The 20763-nt window shown below is 36.7% G+C and overlaps 2 protein-coding genes across 2 annotated transcripts in view; one reads left to right on the top strand and one right to left on the bottom strand.

Annotated features, from left to right (window-relative positions):
• HAT1 (histone acetyltransferase 1) overlaps positions 1-17341 on the top strand; it is a 49131-nt gene extending 31790 nt beyond the window's left edge. The window contains exons 9-11 of the mRNA XM_036320050.1: positions 3146-3297; positions 8665-8781; positions 16971-17341. Coding sequence (XP_036175943.1) covers positions 3146-3297; positions 8665-8781; positions 16971-17138 — 437 coding nt within the window. The 3' untranslated portion in view covers positions 17139-17341. The remainder of the gene's footprint in view (positions 1-3145; positions 3298-8664; positions 8782-16970) is intronic.
• The window catches only part of SLC25A12 (solute carrier family 25 member 12), a 166889-nt gene that overhangs the window by 138105 nt on the left and 8021 nt on the right, over positions 1-20763 (bottom strand). The window lies entirely within an intron of this gene.

Raw genomic sequence — 20763 nt, 5'->3', positions numbered from 1 at the left:
TAGAAGCTTGGACGATAAAGCTGTCATTACTAAAGTTAATTAATATCAAAAGTTTTGTTACACCTTCACTAACTTAGTGACTTGTAAAATATAGAAACATAATACAAATGATAACACTTCTTTTTAGCTAAGCTGAAAATTGTTTAGCTTCTGTTTACTTATAGAGTTTGGACTAGGTGCTACATGAAGGGACTTTTTTTGGTGGTGATTTTAATCTGGAGTTCACATAAGTAGTCTTTGTCTTCTCTAGTGGGTAATGTGTCAGCAGGGGTTGTTTCTGTGAAGCCTCTTAACCACTTTCTTCTTTCTGTTCCAACCAATAAAGTCCTTGATACTTAGCACCAATTAACAGAGAAAGAATTTTATTTCTTAAATTTCAATGAAGAGTCATCAATAATGGTAGTCTTTATTCTTTGCAAACTGAAGTCTGTTAAGAGAATAGGCTAAACATGCTAAAGGACTTCTGAATTTGAAAACTAGGGTATCAGCCTTTATTTTCAGTGTTAACATTTCTCAGCATTATAAATACTAAAAATGCCTTATCAGCTGTTCTCACTAAGATAGTTCTAGATTCCATACTCAGTCCTTTTAAAAAGTGGAATTTTCTCCTCTAAGTCATTTTAGTTGCCTGTTTCTTCATTATTTTGTGGGTTTGTTTTTTTTTTTTCTTAACTTTGTGGGTTTTTTGTAGGCTTTGGATCTCCTTTTGCAATTCAGGATATTCTTTATATTGAGATGGCCTTTTGCTTACTTGACATAGAGCCAGATAGAGTGATAATTAAAACTTACCATCTATGGCCTTTGTTACAGGATACATAGGTGTTTGTGGTGTAATTGCCACCTTTCTTTTTTAGCACTTAATTTTATTTTATTTTTTATTTATTTATTTTTTTTAATATATTTTATTGATTTTTTACAGAGAGGAAGGGAGAGAGATAGAGAGATAGAAACATCGATGAGAGAGAAACATCGATCAGCTGCCTCCTGCACATCTCCTACTGGGGATGTGCCCGCAACCCAGGTACATGCCCTCGACCGGAATCGAACCTGGGACCTTTCAGTCCACAGTCCAACACTCTATCCACTGAGCCAAACCGGTTTTGGCAGCACTTAATTTTAAAGTAAAATACTAGTTGATTCTTTATATCTTGAGCCATCTTCATTTTGACAATATCAGTATCTTAAGATATATTGCACATTTGAATATTTCTCAATTGTGTAACTTTATAAATAGAATCAATGATTTGTTTCTTCAAGAATTATGAAGAGAGTTGCATTTGACAGTGGAAATGTTTTTATATCCCTTGGGTACATACCTAGGAGCAGAAATTATGGAGAGTATGGTTACTATGTTTCATCTTTTGAGGAACCATCACACTATTTTTCACAGTGGCTGTACCATTTTACATTTCCACAAGGAGTGTATGAGGGTTGCAATTTCTCCACACCATCAATATTTGTTACTGTCTTTTTTATTCTAGTCATTCTAGTGGACATGAAATGGTATTTCCTTTGATTTTGATTTCCTTGTGGCTAGTGAGTGATGTTAAGCATCTTTTCATGCGCTTATTATCCATTTGTATATCTTCTTGAGAAATGTGTGTATACTTCCTTTGCCCATTTTTAAAATTGGGTTGTCTTTTTCTTATTGAATTATAAACATTTTTTAAGAAGTCTAAATACATGTCTCATATATATGATGTGTAAATATTTTTTACCCTTGTGGGGTTGTTTCTTCATTTTCTTAATGGTATAATTTGAAGCACAAGAGTTTTAAATGTTTATATAGCCTAATTTATCTATTCTTTTGTTGCTTGTGTTTTGGTTGTTATCTAAGAAACCATTGCCTAACCCAAAAGTCGTGAAGATTTACTCCTTTTTTCATCTAAGAGTTTTATAGCTTTATCTCCTACATTTAGGTCTATAATCCATATTGAGTTCATTTTTGTGTGGTGTGAGAAAAGGGGGTCCAACTTCATTCTTTGGTTTCTGGCGATCCCTTTGTCTGAGTATCATTTGTTAAAAGACTGTTCTTTCCCTCATTGAATTGTCTGTACTTCTCAAAAATGGACCGCAAATATATGGGTTTATTTTTAATTTTCAGTTCAATTCCTTGATCTATATATCTATCCTGTGCTTGATTACTGTAGCTTTGTAGTAAGTTGTGAAATTAAGAAATGTGAGTCCTCTAACTTTTGTTCTTTTTCAAATTTGTATTATCTCTTCTGGGTTCTTTGCATATCCATATGAATTTTAGAATGAGTTTGTTAATTTCTGAAACAAAAAGGCCAGCTGGGATTTTGATAGGGGTTGCATTGAATAATTTGTAGAGTATTATTGATACTGTAACAATATTAAGTCTTGTGGCCCATGAATTAGCTCAGATTTTAACATTCTTTGTTTTTAAGCCTCTACTGATCAGAAAATGAAGACTTAGAGAATTAAGGTGACTTGTCCATGTAAATGACAGAGTAATCCTCAAGCTCATGTTCTCTGATTGTGCAGTATTTTTTTTACTCATCATGTTTTGATGTTTTCCTTGTCTGCTACTTAGTCTAATGTAGATAACATATACAAACATAAAGGAATATTTATGCTACTCAGATGCAGTGAAGAAAGGATTGATATCATAGCCTGATTTTACTCTCTAAATAAAAAAGAAATGCTTTTATAAAGGAAGAATTTTTTTAATTAATTGAAAGAAGTATTGCAAACTATAAAGGTTATTGGATTAAAGTAAGGAAGTTATGTAAGTTGAGCTTTGGAACCCTTAGATATTAGAAAATATTTGCGTTTGGATTGATTATCCAAACCTTAATCTTTTGTTTAAACAGCTATTTTAATTGAAAATAAAACTAAGATGCATAGTCAATTAAAATATATATTTTTAAAGTTTAAATTTGAAGAATAGCTCTAATTTCACAAATAAATACATCTTTGCAAAAGGATTGCACCTATAATTTTACTTGGCAAAAATAATATTATTATTTGATTTATCATGAATAATCCTTTCACATTGTAACTTTTGTATATGTATAATTGTTTTAAGAAAATTTGCCTTTCTAGACTAGCATGTATAGTGAGATTTAAATGATAAAGACATTATGTCGAGTAAAGGAAATGTTATTTTGCTTTATTTCTTTAGCGGAAGATCCATCTGAAAGCTATGTGAACTTAAGAGACTTTGTACTTGTGAAGCTTTGTCAAGATTTGCCCTGTTTTTCTCGGGAAAAGTTAATGCAAGGATTCAATGAAGATATGGCAATAGAGGCACAACAAAAGTTCAAAGTAAATAAGGTATTTAAGTATATAACCTAAATATTGCAAATACATTAAGAATACATGTGTGGGAAGTAACAGTTGTTATATAGGCTCTGAAGCCAGATTGCCTGGGTTCAAATCTGGCTCCACCACTTGGTCTGTGACTTAGGGCAATTTAGTTTACCTCCTGTGCCTCAATTTCCTCATTAATGGAGTGGGAAGATATTTTATGTAATGGCTATATTAAGTGTAACAAGCAGAAAAAGGTGAATATTGGGATCTTATTTTTGCTTTTTAAGAAAATGTTTATCTAAACTGGTAAAGTACTTAATACCCCTGGAGATAGTATTGGCAGGGAGAAGGGGTTGAAATAAAACACTTAACTTGCTCTTTATATTTACTTGAGTTTTAAAGTAGTAAAGCCCGGCCCGCATGGCTTAGTGATTGAGTGTCCCTATGAACCAGGAGTTCACAGTTCAATTTCCCATCGGGGCATATGCCTGGGTTGGCCTGGGTTGCAGGCTCGATCCCCAGCGTGGGGAGTGCAGGAGGCAGCTGAACAATGATTCTCTCTCTTAACTGATTTTTCTCTCTCTCCCTCTCCCTTCCTGTCTGTAATTAATAAGAATATATTTTAAAAATAAAGTAATAAGTATCTTAAGATAGGTATAGAAAAAACATGGGAGTTAAGGGAATCTTTTATTATTTATGTAAGCAAGGGAATCAGAGTGTTTTGGGTTTGCATTTGATCTAAGCCTTAAAGAACGGGTAGGATTTGGATTATAAAAGTATGTGGAACGAAGGGTATTCTAATAATAAGGACTAGCATTTGATACTATTGACCTACCCTCCTTTGGCTTCTAAGGCACTACAGTTCCTGGTTTTCCACTTACCATTGTGATCATCTTTTTTTCTAATTGGGAAATTTTAATTAATATCAAATGCACTTTACATTGATAACTGCAATACTGGAACTGTGACATTTTAAATATTTTTTCACAAAAAGTTAGTGATTGTCTTTTTCCTGGGAAACATGGAGATCCAACTATAAGCATTAATATGGCCAGTCTAGGTCACTATGGTTTAGTTCAGCCGTGGGCAAACTACAGCCCGCGGGCCGGATCCGGCCCGTTTGAAATGAATAAAACTAAAAAAAAAAAAAAGACCGTACCCTTTTATGTAATGATGTTTACTATTAGTTCACACAAACACTCCATCATGCTTTTGTTCCGGCCCTCCGGTCCAGCTTAAGAACCCATTGTGGCCCTCGAGTCAAAAAGTTTGCCCACCCCTGGTTTAGTTAATGCTAATATCTAAACTCGGTCATGTGCCCCTGACCAGAATCGAACCCAGGACCTCAGTCCACAGACTGATGCTCTATCCACTGAGCCAAGATGTTCCTATTTCACATCTACAATAGGGCAGACTGTGAACTTCTTTCTGCATCATTGAATTTTAGCAAAAATTCTGTGAGATAATTTTAAGGAATATCAGATTTTTGAAGTGCAAACTCATAAACTGCATTGGGATCATTTTTTTGCTTGAAGTACATCTGACTTAAAAATACAGGTGATTTTTCTTTTCTGATTCCTTGGGAAGATATTTCTGCAATAAGTCTGCGTCTTCTTTACTATGACTGGTTGTTTTTAGGAAAGATTTATCAGCTTTGTGGTTAGTTTTGCACAGCTGATGAAAATCTATAAAAAACATAAGGAAAAAAAGTTGTTTTTCAAAGGCTGCAGGAACAGGAAAGAATAGCACTTCTTATTTGTATAAGCACAAACACTTAAAGCTAATCATACTGCAGGTATATCTAATATAGCATTAGAAAGTTCTATAAAAATGAGCAAAAGATACGTTTCCTTCTATTGCTCCAATAGTCAAACATTAGGTCTTCATGAGAGTTGCACGGTAGCAGTTTGCTAGTTCAATTTAAGAGTTCAAAGTCCTTTTTGTATGTTTGGCCTAATGTCCAAATTTTGGAAAATTTTACAGAAAAATGACACTACCCAATAATTCCAGCAGCAAGAATGATTCCTGCCACTCTTGCAAAGAAAATACCACTGCAAAGTTGGAAAGTGGGATCATGGAAAGAAGACAATATCCAAGGACACTTGCTGCACAACCAAATAAACACCTGTCATACTCATTACGTTTAATAAATAAAACATTCCTAGACATCCAATTACACTGATTCCATATACATTGCCAAACCAGATTTTGTCAGCCAAGTAACAGTGTGACTCCAAAGGCAAGGCAAAAAACCATGGGTCCTACCAGATCAGTCTCATTCATGATGTTGCTATCGCCTACTTTTTAAAAAAATTGATTTTAGAGAGAGAAACATCAATTTGTTGTTCTAGTTACTTATTTTTTTAAACTTTTTTTTTATTTCAGAGGGAGAGAGAGAGAGAGAGATAGAAACATCAATGATGAGAGAATCATTGATCAGCTGCCTTCTGCACACCCCCCACTGGGGATCAAGCCTGTAGCCCGGGTATGTGCCCCTGACCAGAATCGAACCCAGGACCTCAGGCCACAGACTGATGCTCTATCCACTGAGCCAAACCGGCCAGGGCTGTTGTCCCACTTATTTATGCACTCATTGGTTGATTCTTTTTTTTTTTTTTAAATATATTTTATTGATTTTTTAAAAATATATTTTATTGATTTTTTAAAGAGAGGAAGGGAGAGAGATAGAGAGTTAGAAACATCGATGAGAGAGAAACATCGATCAGCTGCCTCCTGCACATCTCCTACTAGGGATGTGCCCGCAACCCAGGTACATACCCTTGACCGGAATCGAACCTGGGACCTTTCAGTCTGCAGGCCGACGCTCTATCCACTGAGCCAAACCGGTTTCGGCCATTGGTTGATTCATGTAGGTGCCCTGACCAGGGATCAAACTACAACCTTTCGGTATTAGATGATGCTCTAACCAACTGAGCTACCTGACCAGGGCCATCTGCTACTTTTAATGGATATAATACTGTTAAGTATTTTTTGTCAGATGTGGTCAAAAAAGAAAAGGAAACAAAATAAATGAAATAATAATAATGAATCTAAAACATAGTAATAATGGCTATGTTAAGATATAGATAGGAAAAGTAAAACGGAAAAACAAAAAATAAGAAAAATTAACAACAATAAGAACAGACAAAAGTAGAATAGAATCAAAGGAAAAAAAATAGAGATATGCAAGAAAAAAGAGAAGAAAAAAACAACACAAAAAAATAGTCTACATACACACACACACACACACACACACACACACACACACACACCACACACCAAAAATCAAAACCACACACATTCAAAAACCTTTGGGTCTGCTATTTGTGGAGCTCACTGGATTTTGCTCTGATGTTGTTGAATCTGGTCCCTTGGTGTGTTTATCTTGGGCCTCCTGGGAGCTTTGCTGGTACAGGTCTATGTGAGTCACTGTCCCTTTCTGGCTCTGGGAAACCTAATTGAGGTTGAAGGTTTGAGGGGTTGAAGCCCCTAGTAGTTCAGTGAGCAGGGACTCCTTAGCTCAGAGACTGGGTCTGCCTTGAATAGTCTCATGCCTTGATTGTCCCTTTCCCACATGGAGCTGGTTCCACAGATGTCAGTTGCAGGTGCTCAGAGTTCCTTAGCTGTGTTCACTTAGGTGCGCGGTCTGGGTGCTGTCTGCTGTGGGTGCATGCAGGTTCTGGGTTTTGTCCTTGGGATGCATGTGTGTAGGGTGCCTGTGGGTTCAGGACTGGCTATGGCTAGTCTGGTTGGTGGCAAGGCTGGGTGCCTAATCATTGCCACTCCCCGCAGCCTCTTCCCAAGGAGGACCTTGTAAATCCTTTAAGATGGTGTGGTTTCCAAGCCAGAGGGGCTCTTTGGCCAAGAGAGCCCAAACCAGCTGGCCCTATCTCTCTCTCTCTCTCTCTCTCTCTCTCTCTCTCTCTCTCTCTCTCTCTCTCTCACACACACACACACACACACACACACACACACACACACTTCCCCTCTCCTTCACACACTCCCTCACTCGTCCTGCCAGTACCATGTTGGAATCTCCATGCTTTTTTTTTTAAAAGAAATTAAAATTCTTTAGTATAGCACACAGAGCCCATCATAATCATGACCCTACCTACCTTGTTACCTCAACTTTCCTACATGCTCTGGCTTTACTGAATCTCTTGCCATTCCTCAGCTTTGCTGCATCTTTCTGATTATGTTCCTTTACTTATGAGTGCTATTCCCTTTGCTCTTGATAACCCCTTCTCCTGTTTCTCCATCTTTGCCTGGCCAGATAGTACTCATTTTTCAGGCTCAGCTCAGGTGTCCCGTCCAAGAAAGTTCAAATATCATCTTCCTAACCTACCTATACCTGACTGCTCCCCCATCCCCAATAAATATATAAGTGAAACAGTACAAATAAAAACTGTGGGCTACTTCTTTGACTTCAGTGATACCAAAACTTCCTAATTCTGATATTTCTTTGACTGTTTTTCTCTGTCCTCTGCTCTAGGGTTCCTACCTCTCCCATCTTTTTGTATATGCTTTTCCTAGGAGATCTTAACCAGGCTTACAGTTTTAACTCTTGCCTATATACCAATATTGCTTAAATCCTTACCCTTAGACTAGAATTTTCTTCAGATTTATGTTGTTCTGCCTCCTGAATCTTTCTAGACTGAAAATTCACTGTCATTCCACATCCTGCTCCACAGCCAATCTTTCCTCTTCTGTATTTCTAGAATCCTTGTTCCCTTGGTATTCTTACATGTACTATCTCAGTTCATACCCTCATCATTTCCCCCCCCTGACTTAAAACTCAGCTTCCTAATTGGTCTGTCTTTCTTTCTTTTTGCTACCATTTCTGTGTAGCTGAGAGAATGCTTTACTTAACAAATTTGCGTACTTTGCTCACTTCCTCATTTCTGTCACTTACTAGATAAAAAGCCCAACTCTTTAATGCAGTATATAAGGCTCTGTGCTCTTGCTCCAACTTTACTCTACTTCTGCACCTTGCTTTTCATTTTGTGCTCCAGCATTATCAAGCTCCTCTGTTCTTCATGTGTGTGCATACTCACACATACACATACATGATGCCCTCACTTCTTTCTGGAATGGTATGCTCTCTTCCCTTTAAGATTCAGCTCAGGATTCTCCCAGGAATCCTCTTCTAACATTTCTCTCATTCCCAGGTTATGCTACGATAATACTTTATGCATATTTCTATCACTTGTGTTACCCACTAGACTGCTAAGTAGCTCCTTGAGGGCAGAGACTGTCTTCTATTGCTTTTCATCTGGTACCTAGCATAGTTTCTGGACTGTGGCATGTATTCAGTATACCCTATGTTCTTTTGAGAAAGTGTCACTTTGTAATTTGAAAAATGCATATAATTTTTTTTGTTTCATTTATTAGAAACATGCTAGACGGGTTTATGAAATTCTTCGCCTACTGGTAACTGACATGAGTGATGCTGAACAATACAGAAGTTATAGATTGGATATTAAAAGAAGACTAATTAGCCCATATAAGGTAGGACTTTCAAGAGTCTTAAACATTATATTTTTGTCCCTATTTAAAATGGAGAAGAAAGTTTAGGAAATGCCAGTGTGTGGGAAATTCCAAATCATTTTGCTAAATTAACTTTTACAAAAGTGAAAATATTCTTCCAGTTATAAGAATTCTCACTGTCATAATTTTCCAATGTAAGCTACAAATATCTTTCATGCATTTAAAAATTAACCCTAAGAATAGTCTACCTGTGGTTTTGTTGTTTCATTTGTATACAATTTTTAAAAATCTGAATGTCCAGATTCTTCCCTAACAAATTGTCTTTGGTTTTTTTCTGAGTCTGTCTTCCCATTTGTCATATACATTCTGTTTGCCTTTGCTCCTAAATATGGCCTTTTTGCTATTTATATTTTACCATAGCTGGACTTGCAACTTAGTATTATTTTTTAAAATATGTTTTTACTAGAGGCAAGGTGCATGAAATTCGTACACTGGTGTGTGTGTGTGTGTGTGTGTGTGTGTGTGTGTGTGTGTGTGTCCCTCAGCCCAGCCTGCACCCTCTCCTATCTGGGATCCCTCTCACAATCTGGGACTGCTGGCTCCCAACCGCTCGCCTGCCTGCCATCCTGATCACCCCCTAACCACTCCCCTGCCAGCCTGATCGACGCCTAACTGCTCCCCTGCCGGCCCTATCGCCCCCAACTGCTCTCCCTGCCAGCCCGGTCACCCCCAACTGCCCTCCCCTGCAGACCTGGTCATCCCTAGCTGGCCTCCCCTGCTGCCCTGGTCTCCCCTGCTGCCCTGGTCTCCCCCAACTGCCCTCCTCTGCTGGCCTGGTGGCCCCCAACTGCCCTGCCGACCATCTTGTGGTGGCCATCTTTGACCACATGGGGGTGGCCATCTTGTGGGAGGGTGTGAGGGTCAGTTTGCATATTACTTCTTTATTATATAGGATTGATTTCAGAGAGGAAGGGAGAGGGAGAGAAAGATAGAAACATCAATGATGAGAGAGAATCATTGATCGGCTGCCTCCTGCATGCCCCTCACTTGGGATCAAGCCAGCAACCCAGACATGTGCCCTGACCAGGAATCAAATTGTGACCCTCCTGGTTCATAGACTGATGCTCAACCACTGAGCCACACCAGCTGGACAAAACTGTTTTTAGTACCATAAAATAATTTATTCAGTTATACTCATTTAATATTTATGTGACATAGGCAGACTAGCAAATGGGGGATGATGAATTTTTAGTGTAAATAGTATTCACAAAGTTAGGCCAAATAATGGGAATTTCTGTAGTTCACGAAAGCAAGTATTTCCTACTCTAAAGAATGATAATGATTTTTTATATTAAGTATCTTCATCTATCCATCATCTTCACCTACCTGAAAGACAACCAAAAACTGGTTATTAAACTCTTCAGATTCTTAACAGCCAAAATGGATATCATCATTCTTGAAATAAAGCTCAGAGGCAAATTACAAATTCTTCAGATACTTGTTCAAACCCTACTTATAATAATATACTTTTTAATGAATTTAGTTACCCAGTATTCTATCCCATTGAGAAAACCAAGAAAACTTGAGGGTCCCACTCCCCCTCTTTGGTTTGAAGGCCACAATGCTTAGGCTAGGAAACCTACTATAAATTGGGAAAGCCTATAAATGAGTTCAAATGCCCGGCTGGTGTGGCTCAGTGGTTGAACATCAACTTATGAACTAGGACAGTGGTGGCGAACCTATGACACGCAAACTCATTTTTTTGGTTAATTTTTCTTTGTTAAATGGCATTTAAATATATAAAATAAATATCAAAAATATAAGTCTTTGTTTTACTATGGTTGCAAATATCAAAAAATTTCTATATGTGACATGGCACCAGAGTTAAGTTAGGGTTTATCAAAATGTTGACACGCCGAGCTCAAAAGGTTTGCCATCACTGAACTAGGAGGTCATGGTTTGATTCTCCATCAGGGCACATGATGGGTTGTGGGCTTGATCCCCCATGGGGGTGTGCAGGAGGCAGCTGATCAATGATTCTCAGCATTAATGTTTCTCCCTTTCCCTTCCTCTCTGAAATCAATAAAAATATATTTAGGGGGAAAAAAAGAAATGAGTTAAATGTCATATAGGCATGGGAGGAGTTGATAAGATTTCCTTGTTGAATGTATGCAGATGATTTTCTCCAATTTGTCATTCCAAGCTGATATTCTTGTACTTTGTTTTGTTACCACAGCATTCTCAAATACAGAATTAAATTTAAGAATAAAGTAAAATTGCCAAATAGTGAATGTAGTTTAGAAATTTTTTAGGTCTCTAAAATGTATGCCTGCTTAATGGGGAAAGTTTGGAGTGTAAAATTTACATTTTTAACACATTTTATGAAAAAAAATTATAATTTTGATTGTTGCTAACTTATTACTGAGGTATGAATTATTTATTGATTGATAGAAAAGTCCACCAATTCTGTCTGCCTTTATTTAATGGATCAAGTTTACATATCAACTTAAAAACACTCTCCCACTAAGAAATTATTTGGATAGATGTTAGCATTACTTGTACCTTATTTTAAAAGTTCTTTAAACATTGATACTTTATTTGTATTGGTGCCAAGAAGAGATAAAAATAACCTGTATTAACTAGAATAATTTTTTTAAAGCACAAAAAGGAACTCCATCTCTAAAACAGAAGTAATTTTCAGGTGTTAAGATAAATTTGAACAGCCCCCCCGCCCCCCCCCCCCCAAAAAAAAGTTAAGATTGGTGCTGTTGCTTGGTCTTAGCATTAAACCTCTTATATTGTTTCAAAGGCATATTTAATTCCTAATTGGTTTACAAACATAAAATTTAGAATGGGTGTTATCTCATTGGGTTTGGAATCAGGAATGAGGTCTAGTTCTACTTTTACAAATTGTGTGACTGTCAATAGCATCTGTTTATTAGGCTTCTGTTCTGTAACATGGAAATGCAGAGCTCCATAGTGAGGAACTAAACACAATACAGTGTGCATGTTTTTAAAGATTTTTTAAAAATATGTTTTTATTTTGAGAGAGAGAGAGAGAAGAGAAACATTAGTGTGAGAGAAACTTTAATCGGTTGCCTTTTGAAAGTACCCTGACTGGGGATCAAACCCGAAATCTGGGCATGTGCCCTGACCAGAATTGAACCACAACCTTTTGGTGCATGGGATGACACTCAACCAACCGAGTCACACCAGCCAGGGGTTTAAAATTTTTTTGAGAAGTCTTTGGAATTTAAATGTTTCCACACCATTATTATTTTTAAATTCTTGCAAAAGAACCTTATCTCTGTACTTCACAAAAGAGGCTAGATCAGCAGATAGATGTGAATAACCTTTAGAGGTGGTGGCATTTTTGAGATTTTATTTGTAAGACCTCATAGAACCTGTGAAAACTAGACAAGAAGGGTAGATTATTTTCTGGAAATGAATTCATAATAAGTCAAATGTTAACATAAATAAATTGACATTAATTCCATATTTAATTAATTTGTTTAATTAAAATTTTTCAACACGCCCTGTCTGGTGTTGCTCAGTGGTCGGAGCATCAGCCTGCACATCAAAGGGTCAAGGGTTCAATACCTGGTCAAGGGCACGTACCTGGGTTACAGGTTCCATCCCTGGCCCTGGACAGGGCACATGTGGGAGGCAACCAATTGATGTGTCTCTCTCACATGTTTCTTTCTCTCCCTCTACCCCCTCCCTTCCACTCTCTAAAAATCCATGGAAAAAATACCCTCTTGTGAGGATTAACAAAATACTTTTTTCAATGGCTCAAAACCATGAAGGAAATTTTTTGTTTATGGAGAGAGAAAAATTATTGTGAAGCCTATAGAATTTCTATTCCAATCTTAACGAGTTCTACCTTTCAGTATTTCATTTGTGCTCCCAATGTATGTCACTTGGCTAGATAAAGGTGTTCCCCAAATCAGATTTTTTTAAGTTTTTTTTATAGTTATTATTGATCTTATAGAGAGGAAGGGAGGGTCTCAGAGAGGGAGAGAAACATCAATGGGTTGCCTTCTGCACACACCCTTGACTGTGGATCGAACCTGCAACCTAAGTATGTGCCCTGACCAAGAATCAAACCCACCACCTTCTGGTGTATGAGAGGGAGGACACTCCAAACAACTGAGCCACACTGGCCAGGGCTTAAGCTCTAATTTTACACATTCTTTAAAAGATTAATTAGGCCCAGCCAGCGTGGCTCAGTGGTTGAGCGTCGACCTATGAACCAAGAGGTCAGGATTCGTTTCCCAGTGAGGGCATGTGCCCAGGTTGCAGGCTTAATCCTCAGAGGCAGCTGATGATTCTCTCTCATCATTGATGTTCCTATCACTCCCTCCCTCTCCCTTCTTCTCTAAAATCAATAATTTGTGCCTTGGCCGGGTGGCTCAGTTCCTAGGACAGCCATCCCGTAAACCAAAAGGTTGCAGGTTTGATCCCAAGTGGAGTGGTGCAGGAAGCAACCAATCAATGATTCTCTCTCACATTGATGTTTCTCCCTTCCCCCCACCCCCCACTTCCCCTCTTTCTAAAATCAATAAACAGCCCTAACCAGTTTGGTTTAGTGGAGAGAGCATTGGCCTGTGGATTGAAGGGTCCCAGGTTCGATTTCGGTCAAGGGCATGTACCTTGGTTGCGGGCACATTCCCAATCGTGGGTGTGTAGGAGGCAGCTGATCAATGTTTCTCTCTCATCGATGTTTCTAACTCTCTATCCTTCTCCCTTCCTCTCTGTAAAAAAAATCAATAAAATATATTTAAAATAAAGATAAAATAAAATCAATAAACATATTCTCAGGTGAGGATTTAAAAAAAAAGATTAACTTGTAAAATACATATACAAAGTGGAATATATAGTTTAAGGAATATTAAAGATTAATAAAAATACCTCAAATTAGTTACTTTTTATTTATTATTTATTTTTTTTTAATTTTTTTTATTTTTACTTTTTAAATTGAACCATACCTTATATGTTTGTGAGGAATTTACATATATAGTTTTCTATTTTTTCCATGAAATTATTATTTTTTATTCCTTGGTACTTAGCACTCTTGAATTTAAGTCATAGACTTGCCACATCAATTAAAATTATAATAGAGATTAATTCTGACATCCATCTGAAAAAAATTGACAGTGAAGAAAATGAAGATGGTAAGGGAGGGGGAGATAAATTCGGGAAGTATTCTCTCTTAGAAAGTTAAAAACAGCATAATTTAAAACATGTTACAGGCACATGATTGATTCTATTAATTATTTGGAGCAAAACTGATAGTCTAGAAATATTTAAGAATGTAATATGATAGTTTTATTATATATAAGAATTTAATATATTGGAAGCAGCTTCAAGCAATGGATTACTGAATAAATGGTACCACTGGTTTGCAATTTAGAAAAAGGGCTTATATTCCTATCACATACCACAATACTTTTTTTAAAACATATTTTTATTGATTTCAGAGAGGAAGGAAGAGGGAGGGAGAGCTGGAAACATCAATGATGATAGAGAATCATTGATCGACTGCCTCCTACATATCCCCTACTAGGATCGAGCCCAGGCACGTGCCCTTGACCGGAATCAAAACCAGGATGCCTCAGTCCCCAGGCTCACATTCTATCCACTGAGTCAAACCAGCTAGGGCCCACAATATATTTTTGATTCCTGAACTGTTTCCTAGAGTTAGGGCTCTTTTATATGATGCAGTCATGCCTCTTGGCAGAAAAAAAAATCAGTTACAGCTGAAACAAAGCATTTGTCGTCCATGTTATTGAAGACTAAAGGAATACACTTCCTGTTCTGGCCTTAGAAAATAAATTTGAATTCTCATCAGTACTCTAGAACTAATATTGAAAGAGTGGTTAGTGAATCAGCAACATTAAAGTAATCTGGAGCTTGTTAGAAATGCAGTCTCACCCCACTCCAGACCTACTGAATCAAAATCTGTATTTTAACAAGGTCCCCAGCAATCTTTGTGCACATTCAAGCACTGCTTTAGAAGGGTATCTTATGGAAGTTATTTTTTTTCTTTCTGATTATAATAGTAGCAACCTCCTTTAATTAGCTCCACCAGTTTAGACTCAGTATGAACCTCATCTTTTTGTACTGTCAGATAGCTTATTTCATTATAGGCTTATCTTCAAACTTTATTGTTGTTACCTTGTTTTATAAAGGTGTGTGATTATAAATTTAGCTTAATATTGAGCTTTTCTTTAAAAGCAGTAATTATGACATAGGTGCCTAGTATTCCAAAATTATTAGGGTTCCCTTTAAGGGACATTCTGTTTTTATGATGGATTTAAGGTATTGTTTGGAGTGGGGGTGGTAATTGTCATTTGAAAGGCAGTTAGATACAGGAACTGAAAATACAGATTTCCAGTCAGATCATTAGGGTCTGAATCCTGGCTTCTCAGCTTACTACCTCTATGGTAAGTTATTTAATCCCTGAATCCCTTTTTTTCTTCATCTATCAATTGAAGAAAATTGTACCTATCTCATAGAATTGTTAAGATTACATGAGTTAATATATGTAATTTTTTATCTCTATGTAAAGTGAGTTCTTTATTATATACTCTAGTAAAAGAGGATTGATATAGTAATCTAGAAGAGTTGGTCCAAAATGCAAGAAAGTTGCCTTTACTGTAGTGTTTCATGTATTGCAATGTTGCCACCTATCCAGGAATCTTGGAGTCATTCTCCTTTTTTCTTTCCCTATATCACCCAATGTTTTCTTCTTGAAATCTGTCCTGTCCCTTCTATTTCTGCTGCTGCTGACTTGGTCTAGTTTTCATCATTTCTCGCTTGAATTTGTTTAGTAGCTGCTAACTTGGTCCTCTAGTCCCATCCTCAGCAATTACTGACACAGTAGTTTTCTGACGTTGTCCTGCTTAAAAGTTGTTACCAGATCCCTACTGCATGGTGGTTTCCTTCTTGGTAAAAGAGGGAGACTTAAGTGTCACAGATTTTGGTTTATCGTTCTGAAACTCTTCCAACAATTTATGTTAAAATTGGTATGTGGTCCATAAATACATTGCTGGGTAAGGGAACTTAGAAATGAGCATAGTGTCAAGAAAAAACCATCTTGGAATTAAATTAACTAATGATTGAATCGTGATATGAATAATAATAGTGCTTAATCTCAGTTGTCTTCAGTTAATATATTTTATTGGTTAAAGAAATATCTGAGCCCTAGCTGGTTTGGCTCAGTGGATAGAGCGTCAGTCTGCAGACGGAAAGGTCACAGGTTCAATTCGGGACAGGAGCACATGCCTGTGTTGCATATGGGATCACCAGTAGTGGGTGTGCAGGAGGCAGCCAATCAGTGATTTTCTCTCATCATTGATGTTTCTATCTCTCTCTCCCTCTACCTTCCTCTCTGAAATAAATAAAAATATATTTAATAAAAAAGAAAGAAATATGAGTGTCTACACTGACCAATTGTGTTGTTTTTTTTTTATGATTTGGTGAGAGTGCTGTGAGTCACATATCTATATTTATCATCAATTAACACAAATTCCAGGTCTTCTGGTTAACTCCTTTTAGAAGGATTGTAATTCATGGTCAAATTTATGTTTAGGTTTCCATAAGAAGAAAATTGTATGGGACAAATTTGGGCATATTCCTACCACTCTTATTTATTTTTTTAAAATATATTTTATTGATTTTTTACAGAGAGGAAGGGAGAGGAATAGAGAGCTAGAAACATCAATGAGAGAGAAACATGGATCAGGTGCCTCCTGCACACCCCTTACTGGGGATGTCCCCACAACCAAAGTACATGCCCTTGACCTGAATCGAACCTAGGACCTTTCAGTCCGCAGGCCAACGCTTTATCCACTGAGCCAAACCGGTTAGGGCCCACTCTTATTTTTAATATTGGAGATTTGAAATTCTAAGAGTAGCCCAGCCGGGGGTGGCTCAGCGGGTGAATGTTGACCCAGGAACCAAGAGGTCATTGATTCGATTCCCAGTCAGGATATATGCCTGGGTTGTAGGCTCAATCCCCAGTGGGGGGCGTGTAGGAGGCAGCTGATCAGTGATTCTCTCATTATTGATGTTTCTATTTTTATCTCTCTCCCCCCCTCCCCCTTCCTCTCTGAAATCAATAAAAACATATTAAAAAAATAAAATTTTAAGACTATAGACACATATCAGCTTCCTTAGTCTAACCAATAATTGTTTTTGTTGCTTAGAAAAAGCAGAGAGATCTTGCTAAAATGAGAAAATGTCTCAGACCAGAAGAACTGACAAACCAGATGAACCAAATAGAAATAAGCATGCAACATGAACAGCTGGAAGAAAGCTTTCAGGATCTTGTGGACGATTACCGACGTGTTATTGAACGCCTTGCTCAAGAGTAAAGATTATACTGCTCTGTACAGGAAGTTTGCAAATTTCTGTACATTGTGTTGTGAAAAATATAATTTTAAAATCTTGTAACATTTTACTTACATTAAAAGTTATCTATCTTATTTTTAGTTGAAGATTTTCTTTTGGAGAGATTGTATATTTTAAAATACTGTTTAGAGTCTATGAGCATATATTAAAGATACAGCTTCTGAAATACCACTGCAATTGCTTGCCTTCTTAAGCAGTATAATAAATGCTTAGTTGTGATACATTAATGTGTGATGATATGATTCTTAAATACTTATGTCTAAACTTTTTCCAGTCATGTTAAAAACTTTAGGTTTTAAGCTTTTATTATTCTTCCCACTCTTTGCTTTTAAGATTTTACACCTGACATCTTTAAAACACTTTTTTTTTAGGTCTTCCTAATAATCTTGTTTTTCCTATGTGATTTTTCTAAATAGAAATGTTCCTAGTACAGATTTATTTTAAGCAAACTCCAGTTAACCACTGTTGGGGGTAGCATGGATAAGAGAGATAAGGGAAACTAGATACAGCCTAAAACCTAAATGTTTGGCATCAGATATTAATTGAAGATAATTTAGAAGTTAGTTTTAGTATAACCACTTTATAAATAACAGTAATATAAGATAATAAGATGAAAATCAGTTTATAAAAATCCAATTTACACCATAATTGAAGTCTTGTGTAAAATGAGGTGTATATCTGTTGTGATTTGCTATAAGGTTACCAAGATGTTGAAGTCCAGCAAGAAAAAAAGTAATGGTAATAGTATATTGTTACTTTATTTTTATTGGAGTGTAAATTGCTTGATACAGAATCATAAAAGTAAAAACTTGGTGTTTATAATGCGTATCAGAAAGTAAGATTGTTATATAACCTCCAAAATGGTATGTAACTTGAACTTTACTTTTTTTTTTTTTAAGAGAGAGGAAAGGAGAGGGGGAGAGAATTAGAAACATCAGTGATGAAAGAGAATCATTGATCGGCTGCCTTTTGCACACCCCACACTGGGGATCAAGCCTGCAACCCTAGCATGTGCCCTGACCGGGAATCAAACTGTGACCTCCTGGTCCATAGGTTGACGCTCAACCACTGAGCCACACCAGCTGGGCTGTATATATATTTTATATATCATATACATATGGTAACCTCCCACATATATTGTTTTCTAACTTGCTGTTTAAACTTTAAACTTCTGAAGATCATTGGAGCTATCTTGTTTAATGCAGTTATTCCACTGTATGGATATACCATAAGTTACTCTACCAGTGCCCTATTATTTAGGTTGTTCCAATATTTTCCATTACAAACAACACGCAGTGCATGTTCTTATACATGTGTTATGCTTAGATGTGGGAATACAGTAGGCCCTTGAACAAAGCAGGGGTTAGGGGTATCAACTACCCACACATAATAAAATCCACATATAACCTAAGTCAGTCCTTTATGTATGCAAATTCCCAACTGTGGATTAAAAATACAGTTGACCTTTGTAATGTGCATGTTCACTTGAACACAGAAATTTTAAATCTACATATAGGAGGACCACACAGTTCACTCGCATGTTATTCAAAGGAATACCTAGAGTTCAAAGGCCTAGAATCAGAGACTTAGTCTGACCTCATTCTTACAGTGACAATATTCTGTTTACAACAGTTAAAATTATTAACATGAACCAAGGTTACAGAAGCTTGATATTGTACCAATCTGGAATAAGCTCTATGCAAACAGGAGCATAATGGACTTCTATAACCATCCACAGCTAGAAATGTGAATTATCTTAAAAGTACAATAAGTTGAATGCTTAGGCTTGTGCACAAGACTTTCTTTGTTTATTCCTTTAGTCTTACTTAACTTCTCTCCAACCTTACCATTCAGTGCTCTACAGCAGGGTTTCCCAACCTCAGCAATATTGACACCTTGGGGCAGGCCCTTCTTCGTTGTGCGGGCTGACCTGTGTATTGTGACCTGGTTAACAGCATCCCTGGCTTCTGCCCACTGATGCCAGGAGCACTACCCCTACCTCCAGTTGTAACAACCAAACATGTCTCCAGATATTGCCACATCTGCAAGGCAAAATTACCCTTGATTGAGAACCACTGCTACATGGGATTGAATATTCTTCCACTGTAAGCACTATTTTTTGTTATGTAATGTGGACATAGTACAAAATTCAAAATCAGTAAGAACATTTGATGAGAAGTATGCTGCCCTCCTTTCCACCTTCCCAATTCACTTCTCTAGAGACAGTTACTTTTACCAGCATCTTTTCCCCCCCTCAGAGTTAGTTATCAGTCTGCAAACACTCATAATTTTAATACAAATGATGATATACTATATTCAGTACTCAGAATCTTCCAATTAAATTTAACTCATATTTTAATTACTACATATTAGAACATTTCAACTCTAAACACCTTCATTCTAATAGTATTCTGTAGTTTGATATTACATAGTTTGAGCTCCCTGTGTTGAACCCAATCCTATATTAATGGACATTTGGGTTGTTTTCTATCTTCTCTTAGGAGCAGTGCTGTAGTGAATATTCGTGTCTAGGCCCCATTCATGTGGGAGTATATATGCAAGATAGTGATGGAATCTCTGAGTGAAGGGTATGTATGGCACTTCACATTTTGGTAGATTTTGCACACATTTGAGACAATAGAGAAATCTGAATATGGATGGACTCTAATGTTAGATGACATGGAATTTTGTTAATTTTCATAGTTGTGATAGTAGTGTTGTGATTGTGTAGATTCAAAAATGTCTTTATTCCTCGGAATCACATGTTTTAAGTATTTAGGATCAGAGTCATGACCTCTATAAATTACATTCAAATGGTCCAGAAAAAAAGAATGTTTGTGTAGGTGGGATATATATACACATCCATCCATACATATATGCATAAACATCTACAGACAAACAGAAAGCAAGCAAGTGTGACAATATTTTTTAAATTACTAAATGTAGGTGGAAGATATATAGAGGTGTTCACTGTATGATTCAGCTTTTCTGCATGTTTCTAAAATAAAAATTGGAAAGAAAAGATACTGCATATATAAAACTATGAAAAAGGAACAATCAATGAATAAGAGCTCTTAGAAATTTAAAATGATTTTTCTAATTCACGCAGCAGAAATGTAGGGTATAAAGTTGAAGAAATTTCCCAGGAGATCAAAAAGAGAAATTATGAGAGAGGAGATAAATTAATGTGGGAAGTCTGGTAACCAGCTTATTTTCATTTTAGAGTGGAAAAGCAAACAGAAGGACATTTTTAAAGAATGGGAGGATAATTCCTTAGAAATGGGGAAATGAATCTTCAAATTAGAAGCGCTCACTGAAGATTGAGCAAGATTAAATCATCACTAACATCCACTGAGTGCTTACTATCTGCTAAGCACTTGCATCAGTCATCACAGTTTTCACAATAACCCTATGGCGCACATGGTCTGATCAAGTGAGGTTATTTCTCCCGAGGTCACATAGTGGCAGAGCTAAGATTTTACCCCAGACAGTATAATTCACTTGCATGTTTTTTAAAAATATATTTTTATTTCAGAGAGAAACATCAATGATGAAAGAGAATCACTGACTGGCTGCCTCCTGCATGCC

Source organism: Myotis myotis, unplaced genomic scaffold (assembly GCF_014108235.1).
Source record: "Myotis myotis isolate mMyoMyo1 unplaced genomic scaffold, mMyoMyo1.p scaffold_m19_p_8, whole genome shotgun sequence".
Taxonomy (NCBI): domain Eukaryota; kingdom Metazoa; phylum Chordata; class Mammalia; order Chiroptera; family Vespertilionidae; genus Myotis; species Myotis myotis.
The sequence above is the reverse complement of the archived record's forward strand: the minus strand, read 5'-3'. Positions and strand labels throughout refer to the sequence as shown.